At 36.8% G+C, this 21,874-nt stretch overlaps 1 protein-coding gene across 7 annotated transcripts in view; it reads left to right on the plus strand.

Annotated features, from left to right (window-relative positions):
* HMBOX1 (homeobox containing 1) overlaps positions 1 to 21,874 on the plus strand; it is a 288,374-nt gene that overhangs the window by 249,904 nt on the left and 16,596 nt on the right. For 5 of the 7 annotated variants that reach the window (XR_011165992.1, XM_069075647.1, XM_069075649.1 and 2 more), the window contains 3 exons: positions 18,336 to 18,418; positions 19,962 to 20,057; positions 21,194 to 21,288. Coding sequence is in view for 6 of the 7 variants with exons in the window: in XM_069075647.1 (XP_068931748.1) it covers positions 18,336 to 18,418; positions 19,962 to 20,057; positions 21,194 to 21,288 (274 nt within the window). In the remaining variant the exon portion in view is untranslated. The remainder of the gene's footprint in view (positions 1 to 18,335; positions 18,419 to 19,961; positions 20,058 to 21,193; positions 21,289 to 21,874) is intronic. The other 2 variants (XM_069075650.1, XM_069075651.1) reach the window with 2 other exon arrangements.

Genomic DNA, 21,874 nt, shown 5'->3' on the forward strand with positions numbered 1-21,874 from the left:
TTGGCATCAGTAAACCTGGATTCCAACCCTGTCTCCCTTAATTAATTGGCCAGCCTTAGGAAAGTTACTTTATTTATCTAGGTCTTTTTGAAATTATTGGACTAAATGATCCCAAAGTTCCCATTCACCTCTAAGTCCTGGGGTCCTATGAAAGTTGACTTGAAAACTAACTCATTGTGATATGTAGATGCCATTAAGTGGTGACTCAGTGTTTAGGACCTCAGTTTTTCAATCCATCTGAAAATAAAGCCATATTGGGGCTGGAAGGAATATTAACAAGCCAGCTAATTCATCTCTTTGCTGTCAGATAAGTGTCAGGACCATATCAGACTAATGTAACTAAGAATCCCAAGAAAATGTTCTATATTAGAGATAATATATGTAAAGTACTGGCAAAGCCTAAAGCACTATATAAATTCTGTTATTAATATTTTTTATTTTCAATGGCTGGTTAACTCATTTGGTAAAAATACATGTCCAGTGAGACCAGGGGTATTAGATTTATTTCCCAAGTGGACTATTTCTTTTCAGGGGCCACAGACTTTATCGTTAATGCCAGGTTAATGCATGTTTTTTTGTCACGGGGGGGAGGGGGAACTGGACAAGAGAGAATAGTTTGATTTATGGTGATCACCATTTGAAGAAAAAAAACCAACAGAAACTGTAGGTCAGCATTATCTTTGTATATAATAGTCTCAAAATCAGATTTTTTTAAACTCTAAAAATAACCTCCCCCAAAATGTGTCAACTTATACACAAAGTGTAAAATGAGCAACTTACCAATTCCAGGTCACCAAACAAAATCTCCACTTCTGACCAACTTCCCACCAGTGAGTGAAGCCTGACAAAGCAGAGATGAGGAAGATGCAACTTCTCTCCAGTCGAAGTGGAGGAGAGTCGAAGTCAAGCAGATGCATCCAAGAAGCTCACCAGCATCACCAGTGTGTTCTTCAAGGAGTTTAGAAGCACACTAGTAGTCATAATTTGCTTTTACCAAGGGACAGTAGTTTTCACTAGTATGCATCCACACCTGACAGGCTAAGTAGGAAACCAAGAATTTGGTAGAAGAGAGACATTGCAAAACTTTCTTTTACTTTTATTTAGTCTTTGTTCTGACAAAAAGAACTGGAGATTTCAGCAGTTTTGGGGTGAAATCAAATTGTGTTGTGATCTAATTGGGATAATTTATTCAGCCAAAACAACTTTTTTCTACTTAGAAAAATAACGGTCAGTTTTGTTTTGTGTGTCATTAAGTTTTTTAAATATTTGCTCGAATTCCCCCAGAAAATTATTTCTTCTCCTTTTCTTATTAACTTCATAGAAACAGTCTTTGGGCTAGAAGGACATATATTTTGGTAGGGATCTTTGCCCTACTTTTGTCTTGATGGCTATGATTTTCTTTGACTAGACCTTCACTTATACCACTAATGAAAACTCCCACCAAGACAGGTGAGATAGGCTAGTAATTCACATGCAACTTTTAAGTTATTTGGCAAGTTCGTGAAAGGTCTTGTTTCATGTTTTTTTCTGCAAGACTTTCCTAAGTGCCAAGTATCCATACTTCTCATAGCCTCAGAGAATTAACTCATATTCATAGAAACATATTTAGCATACAGCTTAACAGTGTCTGATTTAAATCAATATCTGACAAGTCAGTAAAGCATTGAAACATAGAATCAAAGAATTTAGAATGTGAAGGATCGTGGAGGTCAAGAAGATAACTCATGGCTTGAATTAACTGTGTTACCATTATATAGACATATCTTTGGATTTTTTATGCAAAGGATGGGAAACCTCTTACCATCCTAGCAATTAAATCAGAACTTCTTTATGATGCCCATATTGCTATGGATTAACTTTTCTGTATATAGACTTTTATTGCATGTAGATGCTGTTTTGCATGAGTAGTCCCAGGGCTTAGCGATCAAGGATCGATCTCTCATTCTTTCTCTCTCTCTGTCTCTCTCAAGAAGAAGAAAAAAATAGAGTTAGTAGCTAGGTGATCTCTAAGACATGAAATTTCATCTATTTTATTTTTCAAAAGAACAGAAGGGGGCCCTCGTTTATATTGGGATGTGTTTCTAGATCTTCTGCTGATACTACCACATTTGTGTGTGCCCTTTGATAGTTTGCAGGCTCCCTGGTATACAAATTGATATTTTAGATCCAAAGTATAAAATGTTATCTCTGATTTAAAAACAATTTCCCTAAGGTCCTGGGTTCTAATTCCATTTAAACTAGGTAGTGTGGTCTATGATAAAGAACACTCAAATGAGAGTCAAGACACTTAGACTCCTGCCTCAGCTTCACCATTAACTAATCCTGTAGCCTTGAAGTCATTACCCGTTCTTGGGCCTTCTCAGCACCATCTGAGAAATGAGAAAATCAGATTAGATGATTCCCCATGATCCCTTCCAACTCCAGAAATCTGTGGTTTTTGTATTGTGCCAAGTTTTGACCTATGGTATTTGAATTCCTTATATTATATACAAGCTCTGGGGGTCTACTATATTTGGATTGATGGCATTGTAGTATAATTGAAAGATAATGAATTTAGAACTAGAAGACCGAGGTCTAAGTCCATCCTCTGCTTACTCCCTGTATAAACATGAGCAAATCATGCACTCTTCCTGAGCCAGTTTGCTCATCAGTAAAATGTGACTACTTACCTCATTGAGTTGTTGTGAGGATCAAAGAAAACAATGTATGTGAAAGTACTTTGTAAATTATAGAGCTTTATATAACTGTAAGAAGCTGTTAATAATAAAGTCCTTCCTTGTCATGTCAATGTTTTATTTGTTCGTAGGACAGTTTTTACTCTCTGCCTGTAGTTTTGTTTTTTTATCATTTTTTCTTGGACTTTTCAGTTCTAAAGCCTTATGAAGCTGCAGAGCCTTAAAGCCTACAGCTCCTAGATGGTTAGCTTATTAAGCTGTTCTTTATAGTCATACTGTCTAAAAAACTAATTTGGAGAGAGCAGTTTGGTTCTTTAAACAAATTGATTTTTTAGAATGCAAAATAAACTCATTTGTAAAACTTTGTAAAAAAAAAATACTCTTAGAATTTCAGAGTTGAAAGGGATTCTAGAGGTCAAATCGAACACACATACTGAAAAGAAATTCCCTCCCCAAAAAAGTAGTCATCCAACCTGTGTTTGAAGCTCTCTGGTGAAATGGAATTTGCTGCCTACTGAGGCAGCCCATTTTACTTTTGAACAATTCTAATTATTAGGAAGTTTTTCCTTATTTTGTGTCAAAATAGCAGAAAGAACTCACTATAGCCTTCACTTATGATTCTTAGTTCTGCCTTCTAAAGCCCAGAAAAGCAAGTGTAATACGCTTTCTTTCATGTGAGAACCTTCCCCTTCTAGCACTTGATGACAGCCATCTTGTCCTTCCTCAGCCCAATGTTCTTCGGGGCAAACACGCTAAGCTTCTTTAACGCATTGTCAAATAACATAGCTTTGCCTACCCTCAGCATTTTGAATGTTCTACCTTGATAATATTCTGACCAAAAGGTGGCACTCATCACTAATATCTAACCACATCAATTTACTAAGATCAGCTTGGCTTTTTTGGCTACCATTCCACCTTGTTAGCTTATGTTGGGTTTGTAGTGCAGCCCTCCAAATCTTTTACCTTGAAATTTGGTTTAGTAACATTTCCCCATCCTATCCATCTTACTTACAAAGGTTAGTCACCTTCTCCTTCTCCTCCACCTCCCCAGGCCCCCCCCCCCCCAAAAAAAGAGTAGAATTTGAACCTGAGGAAGGGGTCATAGGATTATAAAATGAGAAATTTGGAGCCTGGAAGAACCTTAGAGGCCATCTAGTTTAAACCCCTCATTTTACAAATGAGAAAACTGAAACCCAAAATGGTTAAGTGATTTACCTAAATAAAGTCATACCGGTAGGAAGTAACAAAACTGGTGTTCTAAGTCAGGGCCTCGACACTGAGTTCTACCACTTTTTCTGCTACCTGTGCTACCTCTCCGAAGCTGATATTAGAAATTTGGATCCAAAGCTCTAAGTGCCACGTTACTTACCTAGGGGATCTGTATTTAGTAACTGTTTGGCTGCAGAAAATTCAAAATATCCATTTGTTCTTTTTTAGCATAGAGAGGCAATATGGTAGAATGACTAGAGAACCAGCCTTGGAGACAGGAAGTCTTGATTCCCATACTGTCTCTAACATACTGACTGTGTGACTTTGGACAGGTCACTTAATTTCTCAGTGGTCCAAGCAACTCTCTGAAGAGGATCAATTGCATTGTTCCTCCCTAGAGAGCTATCCATCCCAATCAAATCACAAAATCCAATCCCTGGCGTTTAGGCAGGGGTAGAGTTTTTTCTTTTTGTGATTGAAGATTTTGTTGTAGTTAATCATAAGGATGAACTAAGTAAACAAACCAAATTTATAAAATTTTGTTATAGTGTATGGAAACATTAAAGCTTTCCTTTTTTTCCCCTCTAAATGAAAATATTGAGATAAATATTTCTCCAACCTAAAGTTTTTCTTTTACTTCATTCTTGAATGAAGTAAACTATATCAATACATAATCAAATTTCTAGGAAAACAGTGGCCTACACTAAAACCTTTTTCACCCTTATTAAAAACATTGAGAAACTATTTAAAGTTCAAGAACAAACTCACAGGTCTTAGAAGAAGGATTAAAAGTGGTAATGAGACTTAGACCAACTAAAAACCTTATCTTTGAAGGGACTAAATGGTTTTAGGACTTGCCAACATCTTAACTATCATTCTGTGAAGCAAACATGTTAACTGAACTCGCCTAAGCTTTGGTGTTGTACCTTTCTCTCTCTGTGGACTTTTGTCTGTTTAGAAATCCTATAAGTTATAACTTCAGAATGACTTATATTAGAGAGCTCTCCAAAGTCATAGCACCCTGCCTTTTGAGACTTTGCTCCCTCTAAACAAAAATGCTTAGAATTAGTATAGTTTAGTAAATTGTCTTTGACAGGCTTATGCTCCAAATACAAAGAATAGAATCATTTTCTATTCCTTCCATACATAGAAAGAGTACTGTGTTTTGAGTCAGGAGAGCCTTGGATTTAGACTCTATCTCAGACATTTAGTAGCTTTTTTTAACCATGGACATATCACTTAACCTGTCTAAGCCTCAATTTCCTCATCTATAAAATGATGGTAGTAATGTTTGATTATTTCTATCACAGGGTTGCTGTGAGAGTCAAATGAGATAACACATAAGTGCTTCAGAACTCTAAATCATTGTCAGTTATCATGATTGTAATTTTTTTTAATCTACTGTATGCCACAAAAAGAGTTCTGCAGCAAAGGAATTAGTAGCAGATGATATTAACTCCACTAACCAGCATAGGACTCATGAAATTTTAACAAATTAAAAATACATTTTAAACATTTTAAGGATTTTTGTGATGGATGTGGGATAGTATGTATGACTTTTTAAATTGTATGAAGCTTCATAGTATACACATAGAATGCTTTAAGGAACACAGTGTGAATGTAAGAAGCTCTTTTATAAAGATTTCGGTTTTGTAAAGAAGTTAAATCAAAAGAATTTTAAAGATAGGAAGGGGAAAAATGATTATAAAGCCTTTCCTTTTATTTTAAAGATAATTTATTCCTTCTTTATAAATGATCAAGTTTCAGATAAATCAGCTCGAGCCACAGAAAATAGATCTCTTTTAACTGGAGAGCGTGGAGTGTGTGTGTCAGTGAAGGATTAAAGGCTTTTATTTCCTAATAGTTTTATTTTGTGAATTGGGAGATCAGATCTCACGGGTAAGGAAAAATACTTGTAGTCAAAAGGGCATAAGCAAGGATTAGAAAACCCTTCAGAAGAAATTTTAAGATCAGTGAAGACATTAGAGCCAAATGGGTTATATAGTGGGTAAAGCACAGGATTTCAAGTTAGGAAGACTGAATCGAGTTCAGATGCTTAGTTGAATGACTCTGGGCAACTTAGGTTCCTCAACTGCTGACTGAGGCAGTGGCTTTTAAGGCTCTTTCTAGCTCCAAATATGTGAGCTAATGATTTCCCTTAAAAATATTCATTCATGGGGGTGGCTAGGTGAATAGAGCACCGGCCCTAGAGTCAGGAGGACCTGAGTTCAAATGTGGCCTCAGACACTTAACACTTACTAACCTTGTGACCTTGGACAAGTCACTTAATAATTGCCCAGCCTTGCCCCCTCCAAAAAAAATATTAATTCATCTTTCTGACTTATTTTAGTTGTTTGTAAATAAAACTATAACTAAAAGACTTTAAACTATTTTCCTTGATTATAGGCATTTGACAATACATACGCTAAATAATTTTACAAATAGAACTAATTGTAAACACTTTAAGTGATTTTTACAAGTCTAGTTAGTTTGAAAAGTTAATATGAGAATGGTCACCTCCTGATTATCAGCCTGCCATTAAGCAAAATACATTTATTTTCTGATAATAAGAAGAATGTTAAGTTTCTCAGCCACTAATAAATAGTTCAGGTATATCAAATCATGATTTTTTCTATCATTTAATATCAAAAAATTTCAAGAATATGAAGCTTAGTTCGTAAAAGGTTTCTGTTTTGGAAAAAATTACATCTGGCAAGTAATAAGAAACATGTAAGCTACTTAAGCCACACCTACAATCTGGATCCTATAAGATTTGTTATTTTTATATTAATAACAATAAAGCATTTATGTGTAGTACATATCATGGGGGTAAGCACTGTATTAAATGCTTTACAAATATCTCATTTGATCCTCCCAATATCCCTGAGAGGTACTGCTATTATTATTATTCCAATTTTACAGATAATGACACTCAGGTTATATGTCTTATCCAGTCACATAACGTGCAAAAGTCTGAGTCGGAATTTGAACTCAGGTCTTATGGATTACAGCTTCGGTGCTTTATTTATTGTACCATCAGCTGCCTGTTGTTTATAACTTGGTAGTAACTAATTCTGAACCATTTTAAAGAATTTAGTTTGTCTGATATATGTGGAAATTCCAGAATTTCATATTTATTAGCAATATTATAGAAAGTTTAGTTACTCTGTTTTGGGTTTTTATCTAAAATTAGCATGCTTAAAATGAAACATTGCCTTCTCCAAGAAGACTACCTTGCTGACTCCTTTATACCTATCAATTCATCCAGTCATCCAAACTTGCAAGCTCTATTTTATCTTAGAAACTTAATTCTTTCTCACCCCTATATTCAAGTTTTATTGATTTATTCCCATTGTATGTGACATAAACCCTTTCTTTGCCATTCCCAACCACCATCCTCGTTCAGGTGCTTTTCATTTCATACATAGACTGATAAAATTAATTTCTAATTCTTCTACCTCTCTCTTTCAAATGTTCTAGATACCCCACTAGATTAGCATTCAAAAAATGCTGCTTTAATCATGTCACTCTCATTCAAAACTCTTCAGTGGCTTACCATTGGATAATACCCAAGTCTTTCAGCCTGAAGCAGCCTGGCCCTATGTGTGTGTGTTCTTTCTTTCATTAGAGTGCCATTCCCTATCCTTTTCCCATTACTGAGAACTATTTTTCTTTCAAAGTTATAGTCAATAAGCCAAAAGCCCCTCTTCAAAAAAAACTTTGCTTACCACTCCAGACCTTGTTGGTCTCTCTTACTCTAATTTATTGTTTATGCCATTCATATAGGTTCATGTACCATTTACTACTGTTAAGACAAGTTCTTTGTACCTCCCACAGTGTCATATATCTTATAGACCCTCAGTAAATATTTGATGATCTGTTAATTCCATGGTATATAACATAATAGAGAAAAAATTCCTAGATACATGACTGAGCTGTGCTCCCCTTAATCACTTCAGAGAAATGTGCCAAATAAGGTGATAACAAAAAATAAAGAGGAGTAGAAAAAAATCCATCCCAAGCAAAATATCAGAGAAAAGAAATAAAATTAACAAACATCCAAAAGGAAGCCTTATATAATGAATAATGTGGCACAAAAGAAAACAGTGCTAAAACCCCAAAGAGTGAAAATAGAAGGGGATTTCTCCTACCCCCAGCAGTGATAAGTGGTTTAGAATAAATGTTAATATCTTTATTAAGCATTTACAATGTTCAAAACACTTTACTAAGCACCAAAGACACAACTGCAAGACAGTCCCCTGTCTTAAAAAGCATACATTCTAATGAGGGAGACAGTACATAAAGAAGGTTTCAGCTGCAAGCCAGATAGAAAGGTCTAGTGGTCCTTAGGGTGCAAAGCAGATGGAAGTGCATCTTCTGTTGATAAAAATTTTTTCTATTTCTCATGCTGAACCATTAGAAATTACCATGGACTTGGTGGTGAGGACTTTTACTTCAGGGTTTTCAGTAACTATGAGTGCTTTGGCATCTAGTGGTTTGTAGTTCTTGCAGAGGCAGTTTGCTGTCCTGGAAAATATCTGTTGAGATGGAGCTGGAAGCAAGGCCAGTTGTGGTGGAAGAGTAGGGAGTAGGAAGGGTGTTCCTGTTCTTTGGGCTCTAGTCTTTACCCTGTCTGCTGTTTTGCAGCTTTACAGGAATAGTGGGCCACTTTACCACAAGGTTAACACCTCTCTATGATAACTGTCTGAACAGGCTGGAAGCAGGGTCAGTGATTGGGGAGGAGGGCTGGAAAGGAGCCATTGCATTCTGAAGAGTTCTTGACCTGCAGTTCAGTCTTCAAGGGTCCAATGAGAGGTGATGGTCAAAGTGATGGCAGGCAGGGTGAGGTTGACATATCTGTCATGTAGAAGATATGTAAAAGAAATAAAGGGAGAAATTAGGGTGGAATTAGAGCTCTTAAGTATTTTTTAAAAGAGAAAAGATAACTTAGAAGTAATAAAGAATCTCTCTAAAGCAATAATTTTTTTGAAAAATGGATAAGCAAACTTAGAACTTAAAAATACAGAGATTAGAATATTAGAACAAAATCAAAAGACGTCAAGATTGGAAGAACACTTGAGAGCTCTGCAAGGTATGGGAGTCAGCCTAATCTAGTAGACTGAGCACCTGACTTGGATGCAAATCCCACTTTAGGTACTTATTAGCTGGGTAACCCTGGGCAAGTATTTACTTCTTTGAGCCTCAGTTTCTTCATCTGTAAAATGAAAGGTTAAATTCACTTGCTAAGATTCCTTTTGATTCTAAATCTTGGAACCTAGGATCAAACCAAAGCAGCTGACTTTGAAGATGTTAGTTAGATGATCTGACAATCTGAAAATTAAATGGTCAACGGGCAAAAAGGGCAAGAGACCTCAGCATAAGATCTTAAAATATAGGCAAATTCCAGGTAGAGAAAGTACAACCAAGTATAGGAAGTGATATACCTTCTTTAGATTCTCAACAAAAATCCACGACTGTTTTTGGGAATAGTTGTTTATTGGAAACCATGACATTAGTAACTCATCTTGTGGTGTGGTTTTGAAATATCTTAAGAAAGTAACATTGTTAGGAAGCATTAGGAATGCAATCACTATAAAATAGTCTATAAATTTGGAAGTTTTAAATTGCTATGATGTTTCGAAATATATACAGCTATGTGGCACAGTGATGCACAGCACCAGGCCTGGAATCAGAAAGACTCATTTTCCTCAGTTCAAATCCAGCCTGATACACTTACTAGCAGTGTGACCCTGGGCAAGTCACCCTTAGGCAAGTTTACCTAAGTTTCCTCATCTATAAAATGAACTGGAGAGGGAGATGGCAAACTACTCCAGTATCTTTGCCAAGAAAGCCCCAATTGGGCTCACAAAAAGTCAGGACATGACTGAAAACAACTGAACAACAATACTGGAAGTATGTAAAAATGAAAAAGAGTAAGGTCATAAGGTCAAACGCTAATGGTAAAATAGTGAAGTGTCCTGAAATATAAAAAAAGAGAGAATTGAAAAGAATCTGCCAGCATTTCTGTAGTACTGCCAAGTAACAAATAGGACTTCCATGAGTATTACTGTCTCCTTAACAAGTTGTAGTAGAGGAGGACCCATCAGACCAAAATCACTTAATGACCACACCCCTTACTACCATTAAAGTCTCTTTGTAGTACATCTCTACCCACCAATCTGCCTTCCCATCAGGAAGCATGCCATAAATAAAATAGAGGTATGCCAGGCTAGGAGTGAGAAGACCTGAGTTCTTATCCTAACTCTGCTGCTAAATGATGATGATGGTGGTGGTGGTGAGTGCTGATAGTGATGCTTTACAGGAAGAACATATTTAGAACAATTAATACCTTTGTTAACATTTTTTAGCAAAATAAATGGGTGACAGTGGATCAAAGTATTCAAACAAAAATTTACATGTATGAAACATAGGACTCTTCACCCAAGGCAGTTATGGAAAGATTTATACAGTGGGGCATGAATTAATTGGAACAAAGTAAAATAGATTTTTTTTAAACTTATGTAATAGACCTTACAACTTTTTATGCCTTTAAAAAGTATGAAACTTGTCCTTTTATAAGTCAGTAATTTTTACAGAATTTGTTATTGAGTTCACAAGCTTTTGACAGATATTCTCTAATCCATCATGAAACCACAATTTTATCACTGGATAATAAGCATACTCTTGTTGAACAAGTTATTTTTTTCTAAGTATAGCCTTTATTATAGTCCATAGGATTTAAGCATTTTATGTATGTCTCTTGGATAAATTTCTTAAACATGATGTGTGGCATGGTTCAAGGCCCTACTGTAGTATTCTATCTCTATTTGAGAATTTCTGTGAAATGTTTATTTCTCAGTATAGCAATATACTTATCAGAGTTCATCATTTCTTCAATAGGAGCAAGATTTTCAGGCCTGGTGAAAGCAAAAAATCTCTAAAGAATTTTTCTGTGTATATGCTTTACATATTAATGAATAAACCCATATCTTACATGTTCTCCTGACAATGGTTTTTGGTATAGTATGAAATGGGGGGGGGGGGGTGAGAGTTTTAGCAGTAAAAAAATAACCTCTTTCCATTTTTTCAGTACTCTAGACTTTGTATTATCTTTCCAGTGACAAAGATGTGTTCTTCATAACAGCAGTTAGCAGACCTTTTTTTCTGGTCTTCATATTATTCAAGAAGCCTGTACTGCAGAGTAATCAGTAACAACTCTTCCAGGCATCTCTGAAAGTCTTTGCTAGTTTCCTGAGGATTAATTATGCTGTTTTGTAGCAGTAGTTTGACAGTTCTTGGCTTTGTTTTCTACATCATCGATGTGACAAATCCTGTTCATTGTGGGTTTGAATGATCCTTGAAACACTTGACTTCTCCATACCAGCAGCTACTGTCATATCTCCTGATAATCATTAAAGTGTGGTCTTTAAGAACTATGACTTCTCTATGTTTCCTTGGAGTGATACCCATTATTAAATTAAAAACACAAAGCAATGAAACATTTTTTATGGCACGAAATCCAGCACTTACCTGAAAAAGAGTTAACGAAAGGTGAATAAACTGACTTAACCTGGTTTCATCTGGTCAAGGTCAACTTAGTGTTAAGCGGCTTCTCTTTCATGAATGATTATTATTATCATAAAATGAAACTTTAAAATTACTGCTTTTCCCAAGTAATTTGCATCTCACTATACTTTCTGTTAAAAAAGGAGAAAGGATTGCTAGATATTTTCAGAGTACATGATACACAGGTTATAAGTTTACAGAAATGCTTTTGGAATAAACAGACCTTGTTTCACAAAGCAGTCATAAAGACTGACAACAAGTATTTGCTGTTGGATTTGTTGAATTTAACTGAAAAGTCGTTTCGCTCTCTATGAAGTCTAGTCTATAAAATGACTAAGATCCACAAATGTAGTCAGGTGCTGCATGGGCAACATTTACATGAATTTGAACAGCAGTGTGTCAGGAAAGAGGCATTGACCAAATAACCAAGGCGGAGATACCTGTTTATAGAAATGGGAGTGTTTATGGCAGCTATTCATAAGATCAGTGCATTGTCACTGGAAATGACAGAAAACTTATACTTAAGGAGCACAGACTTATTGACGATACAGATTATGCAATAAAGCAGTGGAAACTGTGCAACATATTGCTGTAGCTTGCAAAAATTTAGCATCTACCAGATACATAAAAGGCATGATTAGGTGGTTCAAGTTATGTATCAGAAGGTTGTTCTCCTTTATAGATGACATCCTGTTCTACATATACAAACTCCAAATGACCTTGAGAATTCAGGAAATTACACATTCTTACTGGCAAAATTATTTCCCACAAGCACCCAAACATAGTCTTGATTCATAAAAAGTAGGAGTATAATGTTTTTAATAAATGTCATTTTATACTGTTCAGATGATAAGGATGGGTCATGGTGTGGTGGGTGGAGAGCTGGCCCCGGGGACCAGGAGGACCTGCACTCTGACCCATGCCAGTTGTGTGACTCTCAGCAGGTCACCTAACTTCTCAGTCCTCTGGACAACTTTCTGATCTCTAAACAACACAGAATGAAAGGTTTCAGAAATATAGAGACCAAGTAGAAGAAATGAAAACCATGTGGAAACATAGCAAGGTGCATATCATGCAGCTTGCTGCTAGAGCTGTTCCAAAGGTGTGTTCATTCGAGTTCATGGAGGATAGGTTCACTACCAGCTCAGGTCTGCAGAACGTTAAATATAAAAGAATAATGACAACCTAGAGACTAATCCTTAGACCATTTCTGTGTGAACCCCATAAAATAAAAGAGAGAGAGACAAATGAACCAACAGTGACAACTGACATTAAATGGGACCAAAGGCTTAGACAAGCTAAGTGACTTACCCAAGGCTACACAGTGGCAGAATGGGGACTTGTACCCTGTCCTCTATCTCCAGATACAGCATTCTTTAAATTACAACTCACCTGACCCACTAAAAATTCACACTGTCAAATTACACCTTGCCTTATGATGAAACAGGGTGTCCAGCCCATCTCCTGACAGAATGGTGAAGAGCTCAGAGTGCATCTTGGATTTGGACATGTCCAGGGCAGGACTTTTTTTTTCTTAACCATGAATGTTTATAAAAGGATGTGTGTGTATTCACATGCACATACATGGCTATGAGTGCTTCCTCAGTGGAAAATGGAGGGAGAGAAGTTAAATCTCTGTTTGGGGGAGGGTAGAGGTGAGAGGAGAAAGAAAGTTGTTGTTTTTTTTTTTAACTTCACCTTAACCTAGAGTAATTTTTCTTTTAAACCATTCTCAGTACCTCAAAAATCAACAGTGATTCCCTATTCCTTCCTTCCTAAGTAAAGTTCAAATTCCACACCTGTCATACAAAATTCTTCACTTTCTATTTTGCCCCCCGCAAAAAATGAGGCAGCCATATCTGAGCCCCTTAAGATAACTTCATTTTCAACCCCAACATTTAATGATATTAATAATATCTTATGTTTGTATAGCACTTTATAACTTTCAAAGTGTATTCCACACACATTATCCTTCCTACCCTAGGTTTGTCTCACATTATACATCTCCTTACACTATAAATTCCAGCCAAACCTGGCTTTGGACGTGCCGTGAACTTTTCCTCTTCTGTGCTGTTACTCAGACATAATTTTCTGTCTGAAATTTCCTCATTCTATCTTTGCCTGAATTCCTACCTCTCTTTTAAATATCAATAACAATGTGACCTCCCCAGGAAGCCTTACTTGACCCTCTGTCCTTGCTTGGTAACTATCTTTTCCCTTGATCCTATCCAAGTACTAATGAAATTTCCCCTACAATCTCGTACATTGTAGTTATCTATATTACAGTCTTATTTCTGTTAGACTGTAAGCTCCTTCAGGCCAAAGACTGTGATGTAGCTGCACTTTGTATTTCACAAGCATTTAATGCAGTGTACTAGGTTCCTAAATATTGTTGTCTTCTGTTGCCGTCTAACAATGCCCATCCTTCATTTGTGTGCTACCTGACTCACTCCCTTCTGGAGCTATGCCAGACATTTTCTTTACCCTTTCTAACCTTGCACAGGCCCTGGTTTCACTATTTCAAGGACCTGTGATTTTGTTAAAACTCCACAACAACTTAATAGCTGGTCTCAATATTTGCTGTGCCCAAATTTCTTGTCAGTCTTTAGCCAGCCTGGAGATAAACCTTTCTGAATTTAGATAATTGATCCTCTGCAAATGGTCACACAATTTATCACTCAGAGAGGTGGTGAGTGATTTTAGGGAACCAAAATAGCATCCTTTAGTGTTAGACCTGCTTTTGTGAAGGGACTATTCTTCGGAAAGCTTCAATTGACTATCAGCTGAGAATGTATTTGTTGGTTGTCTGTTAACTTTACTCTTTTCTAAAGATATATACAATGTAATTCAAGGCTATGGGCAGTGTCTAGAAATTTCAGAAGGCTTAATTTTGATAACTAAAACAGTGATTAGCAACTGGAGCCAGCAATTATTTCAGGAGAAAAAAATCATATGAGGAGAAGAAAGACTTTGGAAATATACATTGATATGGTGTCACCTCATGCTTAGGAATGCAGCCTCTGCTTTCTCTGTATACTAATCTAAGTACAAAAGGAGGAATATGCTATCTGCAATTTTTATAGACTTGAGTGTTATTGAAATGGAAGTGCTTCAAGGACATAGCCAGCTTAGGGATTCTCATCTCATGTAAATTATTTTGCCACTTTTCATTTTAATTCTTTGCTGTCATTTTCTGGTAAAGAGATCATTGGTTTCTCCCTGTTTAAGGTGCTCACTCACTGATCATTCAACTGACAACTGCCCTTTGTCTACAAAGCTGTAGTGCCCCTAGGATTTATTTTATCACTTTTTTTATTGCTACCTGTAGATTTCTATTTATGTTTTTCCCCTTTCCTCTGTCTTAGAAAATGTCTAGGATCATAAACCTTCTTATATCAAACAGATGTATGTTCTGATCCCAGGAGTTTCATTTCAGAAACCAGTTCCCTCTGAAATCTTGGAAAGAACAAAGCTTTGCCTCAGTTTCTCTAATTGTCGAATATAAACAGTTTAGCCTCTCAGGAATGATCTGAGGATATAAAACAGATAGCAGGGCCTTAGTTTTCCTTTGACTGCCTTGAACTATTTTCAGTATATTCAGAAACAAAATTAGACTTAGCATATGGCCTCCCAAGTTACCCCTTTGGTATTTCATATTAAATTATACTGTAGGTCACAAATGTTTGCTATGGTTTCTGTTTGTATAGTAAAATGTTTGACAGTGTAGTTTTATAATATCTGTTCAGCCTCCCTCTTCTCTAATCTAACCTACACAGTTATGCCAGTGTAATCTTCCTAAACTACCACCTTGTTCTTGTCCTTCCTGTGATTAAAAACCTCACTTCCCCATTGCCTACAGGATAAAGTCTGAGCTTTTGTTTTAGCCCAGCGTTCAAGATTTTCCATAATCTGACTAATTCTGTCTTTCTAGCCATCATATCCTCCCAAACTTTTCCGTTATGTTAGGGTTAGTTTCTGAAGTCTGAAAAACTGTGTGAGTATTTTCATTATGTCAGTAACTGTTTGTCAGCATAATTGGCTTCCTTTGTTATAAATATTTTATTTCATTCATTTAAGAACATAATTCTGAAAAGGGGCCCATAGGTTTCTCTTGACTGCCAAAGGGGTCTATAACACAACAAAGATGAAGAGCCATATGCAAACCTTCTATTACAACTAAAGGGATCTTCTCACTGTATATGTGCCTAATGTTTTCCTTTCTTCATTGTTTTCTTTGTTCTAGCCGTATATTCTAGGTTCGGTTAATCTATCAACAAATGTTTATTTAGCACCAACTACGTGCCTGGCATTAGTCACAGGGGATACAAATATGTGAGTGAAACAGCTCTGGCCCTTAAGAGAAGAAACAGGGGCAGCTAGGTGGTGCAGTGAATAGGGCACCAGCCCTGGAGTCAGGAGGACCTGAGTTCAAATCTGGCCTCGGACACTTAACACAAAAACTAGCCATGTGACCTTGGGCAAGTCACTTAACTCCAGTTGCCCTCCAAAAAAAAAAAAGAGAAGAAACAATATGTATACAAAGAAGTGAATATGAGAGGTATATAAAATAAATGCAAAGTGATTGACAGGTGAGGGTGAAGTGGATAGGAACTGGGGGAAGCAGGAAAGGCATTGCACAGTGTGGCTCCCTGAACTCTAAAGGAAGCTAGGGGTCCTCAGAACCAGAAGCGGGGCACAGAAATGGTAGGTGGGATGTTGTGGAGAAGAAACGATCAGTTGGCCAGTTTGACTGGAGTATAGGTTGTTTAAGGAGGAGTAATGTGTAATCTGCCTAAAAACAAAAGCTGGATCCAAGTTATGAAGGCCTTTGAATGCCCAGCAGAGGAGCTTGTGTTTTATTTAGAGGCAATAGGGAGCCAATGAAGCCTCTTTGGTGGAAGAGGAGATGGTCAGACCTATTATTTAGGAATATAAATTTGGCCACCATAGAGAAGATGAATTAAAGAAGTAACTCAACACAGGGATTGCAATTAGGAGGCTATTGTAATACTCTAAAATTAGAGGTGAGGAGGTCCCTGAACTAGGATGGTTGTGGGGAGAGTGGGAAGGTTGCAGGAAATGTTGTAGAGGTAGACTGAATCTATCCTGCTTGCTTAAATGTAATGTATCTTTTTAATGGAGATATAAATGAGAACTAATAAATAAGAATATAAGGCAAATTAATAAAATTATAATTTGTAACAAGAATATATTTCATAACAACCACAAACATAAAGGATGTTTAATATAATGACTAATTGTTAAATCCGCCAATTTAAGGAATGTTGAAATAATATGTAATTTCTTGATCCCTTGCTATGAAAAATTGTTAATATTTACTCTGGTCCCCTGTAAAATGGAATAAGAGCCTGAAAATTTAGAGCAAAATACACTGTGTTGATCTGAAGTTAAGCCTCATTTTTTCCTCAAAACCTGCCTTATATTAAACCTGAATATGGCCTATATTTTATGTTATTCTTCCATGTATGCCTGTTTGTTTTCCCTTTTATGACAGTATATCATTTTAAGAGTGTGACTTAAATTCAGAGGTAGTCTATATTCAGATTTCTATTGGCCTCTCTGATCACAAACTCATAATTAGTGAATTCTAAATTGTTAAGGTTTTTATTTGCTCCCAAACCACGACCAGGGAGCCAATCTGATGCCTTCCAGTCAATTCCTCCTCCCATCCACAGTTTTTGGTAATGTCACCAGGCTAGCTCATCTTTGGACAGTTATTGTACAGCTCATCATTGTTAGGATGTTTCTTCCTCAGTTTCTTGAGTGACTGCCCATTTATAACAGCACCTACTTTTTCTCACACCATCCATAACCTGGAAATCTGACTGATTCTGTACTGTCAACATCATTCTCAGAAAGGGAATGTTTCATAACCTTAGTAGTATTGGAGAAGAGCCATTTCCTTTGGGTCTCTCCATCTCTTTGACCTTTGTATTTATGTTCTGTTTCCCAAAAAGATCTTCATGAATTAATGATTTATTGTTGTGGTATTGGGCGACTGGTCTTGGTTTTTTTTCTTATGTATTGGCAAAAAAAAAATGTGCAAACATTCCTTTGTCTAATTTCAGATGTTTAATAAACAGTATGTTCACCTGTGGGCAACTAGGTGGTAAGTGGACAGAGTGCCACTCCTGAAATCAGGAAGACTTCATGAGTTCAAATCTGGCCTCAGACACTTATTAGATATGTGAGTCTTGGCAAGTCACTTAACCCAGTTTGTCTTAGTTTCCTCATCTGTAAAATGAGCTGGAGAAGAAAATGGCAAATTACTCCAGTATCTTTGCCAAAAAAAAAAAAAAAAAAACAAATGGGATCATGAAGAGTCAGACACAAATGGAACGATTGAACAGTACAACACTCTCACATATAGTTTCCTTGTCTAGACCATACTGGCTTGGTGATCCTAATTTTTCCAAGAAGGTTACAAAGTACTCTTATTATTGGCACTTCAGACTACTTACCTCAGTGCTACTTTAATCTATAACACCTATTACATAATAATATATAACACATATTACATGTTAATGTGTAGTATTGACTTATAATTTATGTGTGTCCAACAACACACAAAAAGAAACAAATGCAATTCATTATCAGCATCCTCTTCTAAGGAAGGACAGTACTGAATGGGTAATTAAAAGCAACTGCCTTACAATATTATCCTTCATAAGGAAGAACATGGACAAGAATCACAGACTAAGAAGAAATGGACAGGTTGCTGGACCTCTCCTGGTACAAATTCCCACATTGAGGAGAATGAATGGAAGATTAGAACTTGGGAAGATACCTCAGTACTTTAATGAGAATATTTTGCTGTTCAAATTTTTTTTTTAATTTTGTGTTATTTCTTGTTTGCTTCCGCAGTTACTTCAATGAAAATCAGTATCCTGATGAGGCAAAGAGAGAAGAAATCGCCAATGCCTGCAATGCTGTCATCCAGAAGCCAGGTGAGGCCATGAGCCTTCGGTTGGAACAACTACAATTATCCTTTTCTAAATCTTAAACCCCAACCCCTCTCAAGATAGCGCTCCCAACCCATTTTTTTATCTCCTTTAAGGCACGCTATTTGAATCATCACTTGAACCTACAGGTTTTCAATGCTAAAAACTCCAGTTAGATTCATGGGATCAACTTTTACTAGCATATAAGAAATAGAAAGTGTTTTTCCTAAAGATTTTGTAAAATTCCTTTTAAGGAAGATTGCAAACTAGGATTCTATATGAATTTAAAATCAGGGACATTTAATGAATTCAGTAATTTTGCTTTTCCATTTTGGTAAAGGTAAAAAGCCTATAACAAACCAGCATAGTATCCATCAGGTTCCTTTCTTGTAATAACTTCTTTTCAGCTGAAGGATCCTCTTTAGTGAGATTATAATGTAGGTACCACCTTCATTATGCCTACTCAAATAGGCTATTTCTGTGCAATTCAACTGTTCTCCCTTTCTCTGTGAGCTAAAACACCCTATTTGCCCCACTTAGAGCTCTTATGTACTCTTGGACTGAAGAGTAAGATACAAATCTCAGCACAGCTGCCTTGGGTAGGGTGGGACTGATCTGTGCTGAGCTAGCCCAGCCTTTTTTGTTGACTTAAGAATGATAAACTGAAAATATTGATAAATTAGGGGAAAAAAAAGTAGTAATACCCAACTTACTTGGAGTTCAGACTTGAAACAACCTCAGACATTTGGAATTTAGCCCAGAAAACAAATGTAAACAAAAAAAGACCTGTGCACACTGAGACTGTGTTCCCAAATCCCCAGCACAGTTCTACTTACTTTACTTCATAGTAAAGTTTCTTAGGGTTTTTATTTTCTTAAACTAGACTTCTAACAAGCTACCCCCATGGCATATTAGAAGTTAAAAACTAGAAAATGGATGGGTTTTAGAAACAGACACAATTTGACATCTGAAGATGGAGAAAAGAAAAAAAACTAACCTTAACTAAAAAAACACATTTGCTTATAATGTGCTGTTACAGTATGATAGAGTAATGGATTGATTTTCAGGGTCATAATTGACCCTGTGTTACCAAGAAAAAATTACATTCTCTTTATTTTCTCTACTTTTGAGAAGTCAGGGGAGTATATAATACCCTTTAAAGAAATTAGCATCAAAATGGTTACAATATCAAAAGTTTGGGGACTTCAAAGTGTTTGCTTCAGTATCTGAAAAATTCACTAAATATGAAAGACCTCCTTTCCTAATGATGCTGGATGAATAGGGGTATCTCTCACTGCATCATAAAGTTTGAAAACTACTTGACCCCTTATGGACATACTTTCTGGAGATATGTGTATCTTGTATGTATGTATTCCTAAACTGGATGAAGCATATTATTGGGTAATGTTCATATTTCATTCAAAAATCATTGAAGTGCCTAATCTGTGCTAGATGTAGGGATAAAAACCTAGCCTGAATCCCATTACCACCTAGTTTAAGCCAGATGCCCAGAACTGTGTCATCTGTACCATACTGAATGCATTCACAGGCAAAAAGCTGTCTGATCTGGAACGAGTTACTTCCCTAAAAGTCTACAACTGGTTTGCCAACAGAAGGAAGGAGATCAAGAGAAGAGCCAATATCGGTAATGTATCAGAGAGGCTGCCGCTTCCCTCTCCTTATCAGCAGTTGAAAACTCAGTAATGTTTTTGTGCTGTAGCGACAGTTATGGTTTCAGTGCAGGACTCCAGTTGGAAACAACCAGTTCCAGTACTTAACTAGCTGGTTATTTTACTACTCTTATGTTTCAGTTTCTTTATCGTTAAAATGAAGTTGCTGGATTATATGATCTCTAAGGTTCCTTCCTCCTGTAAATCCTGTGATTTTATGAATACCTCAAAGTGATCCTAACTTCTAATCCTTTGAACCTGTTTGTATTATGTTTACCTTCATCTTATTTCTTAATGGCCAAACAATGGCATTTTTTCATCACTGTGTTTATCTTTATAGTTAGTAACATTTCACTACTTAAATTCTGTAATAAGATATTACTGCCACCAAATATCATTTCTACTGTTTTGAAAGAGTTAATGATGCATACTCGAAACTGACTGTTTACAGTATGGTTGGAGAATGACTCAGCCACTGTGCAGAATCTGTCTCGTGGTACACAGCCAAATCCAATACAGCATTAAGGAATCTGAAGTGGCCAGGATTGGGGAGTAGACTTTTGGGCCACTGAAAATCTATTCCAGGGGCGGCCAGGTAGCACAGCGAGTAAGAGCACCGGCTCCAGTGTTGAGAACACCTGGAGATCGAATCCCGGGCTCAGACACTTAGCACCCACCCAGAAACACCTGGCCGTGTAACCTTGAGCAAGTTACTTAACCCCAATTGCTTTAAAAAAAAAAAAAAGAAAATCTATTCCATTATTAAATAGCTAGCTTGCCCATCTTCAGAAGCATTATAGAACCAGAAACAGGATAACTTACAAATAACAAGCATTTATTAAGCACTATTCAACTTTTTTAATGTAACATGTAGACTAGCAGGAGTTTCTGAATAGCAAAACATTATCTTTTTCAATCTTAACTTGAATGAATGAATGGATGAATGATCTAGCAACCTCTAGTTACCTCCTTTATTAGCAATTTTAAAAAGTAACTGACTTTAAGTTAAAGATGAATGTCAAAATTTTCTCAGCCATAAAAGTACTTCTGTATTTAAAACAATTAAAATAACGTATCAGATAATTTAGGGATCCATTTGCTTTTTTCGAAGAAGCAGCAATCCTGGAGAGTCATGGGATAGATGTACAGAGTCCAGGAGGCCATTCCAACAGTGACGATGTAGATGGAAATGACTACTCAGAGCAGGTGAGCATCTGAGCAGAGGTCATTGGTGGCAAAATGGGCTGCAGTCTGTGAGCCTATTTTGTACAGGGAGGGAGGGGGTTTATTCTCCTGCCGCCTCCCCCTCCCCCAGTTCCCACCATGTGTCTAGTCAGATTTTCATGTAATTTGAACCGGAAAGTGGTGAGATTCAGTTGTCCTGTTTAATTTGTGAGAAATCAATATTCACCCACATGGATTTATTGTCATACAACAGGACACTTGGCAAGTACGCAATGGGGAGGAGGAGGAGGGACGAAGTTCTGAGGGAGGCAGAGAAGCAGAGAAGGTAGAAGAAGAGAGGAGGATCTGAGCCAAACAAGCAAGTTGCACCATTCACCACATGCACACACCCAATGTTTGAAAACTATTAGGAGCAACTGGGCAACAGTAATTCATGCCTTAACATGTACCAACATAGAGTACAAGTCAAAGGCCCACCCACTGTGGCACCATTGCAGTGATAACCCTCATGCAGAAATGAGTGGTTCTTCCAGAGCCTCTCTGGCATGTTGGGCATACACATGCTTTCTACCTGCATGTCTTCCCATTTCACCTTTATTTTTTTTCT

The sequence above is a fragment of the Petaurus breviceps genome, unplaced genomic scaffold (genome assembly GCF_028583685.1).
Source record: "Petaurus breviceps papuanus isolate PSGF00001 unplaced genomic scaffold, PetGlider_PUasm1.0 90919, whole genome shotgun sequence".
NCBI lineage: Eukaryota > Metazoa > Chordata > Mammalia > Diprotodontia > Petauridae > Petaurus > Petaurus breviceps.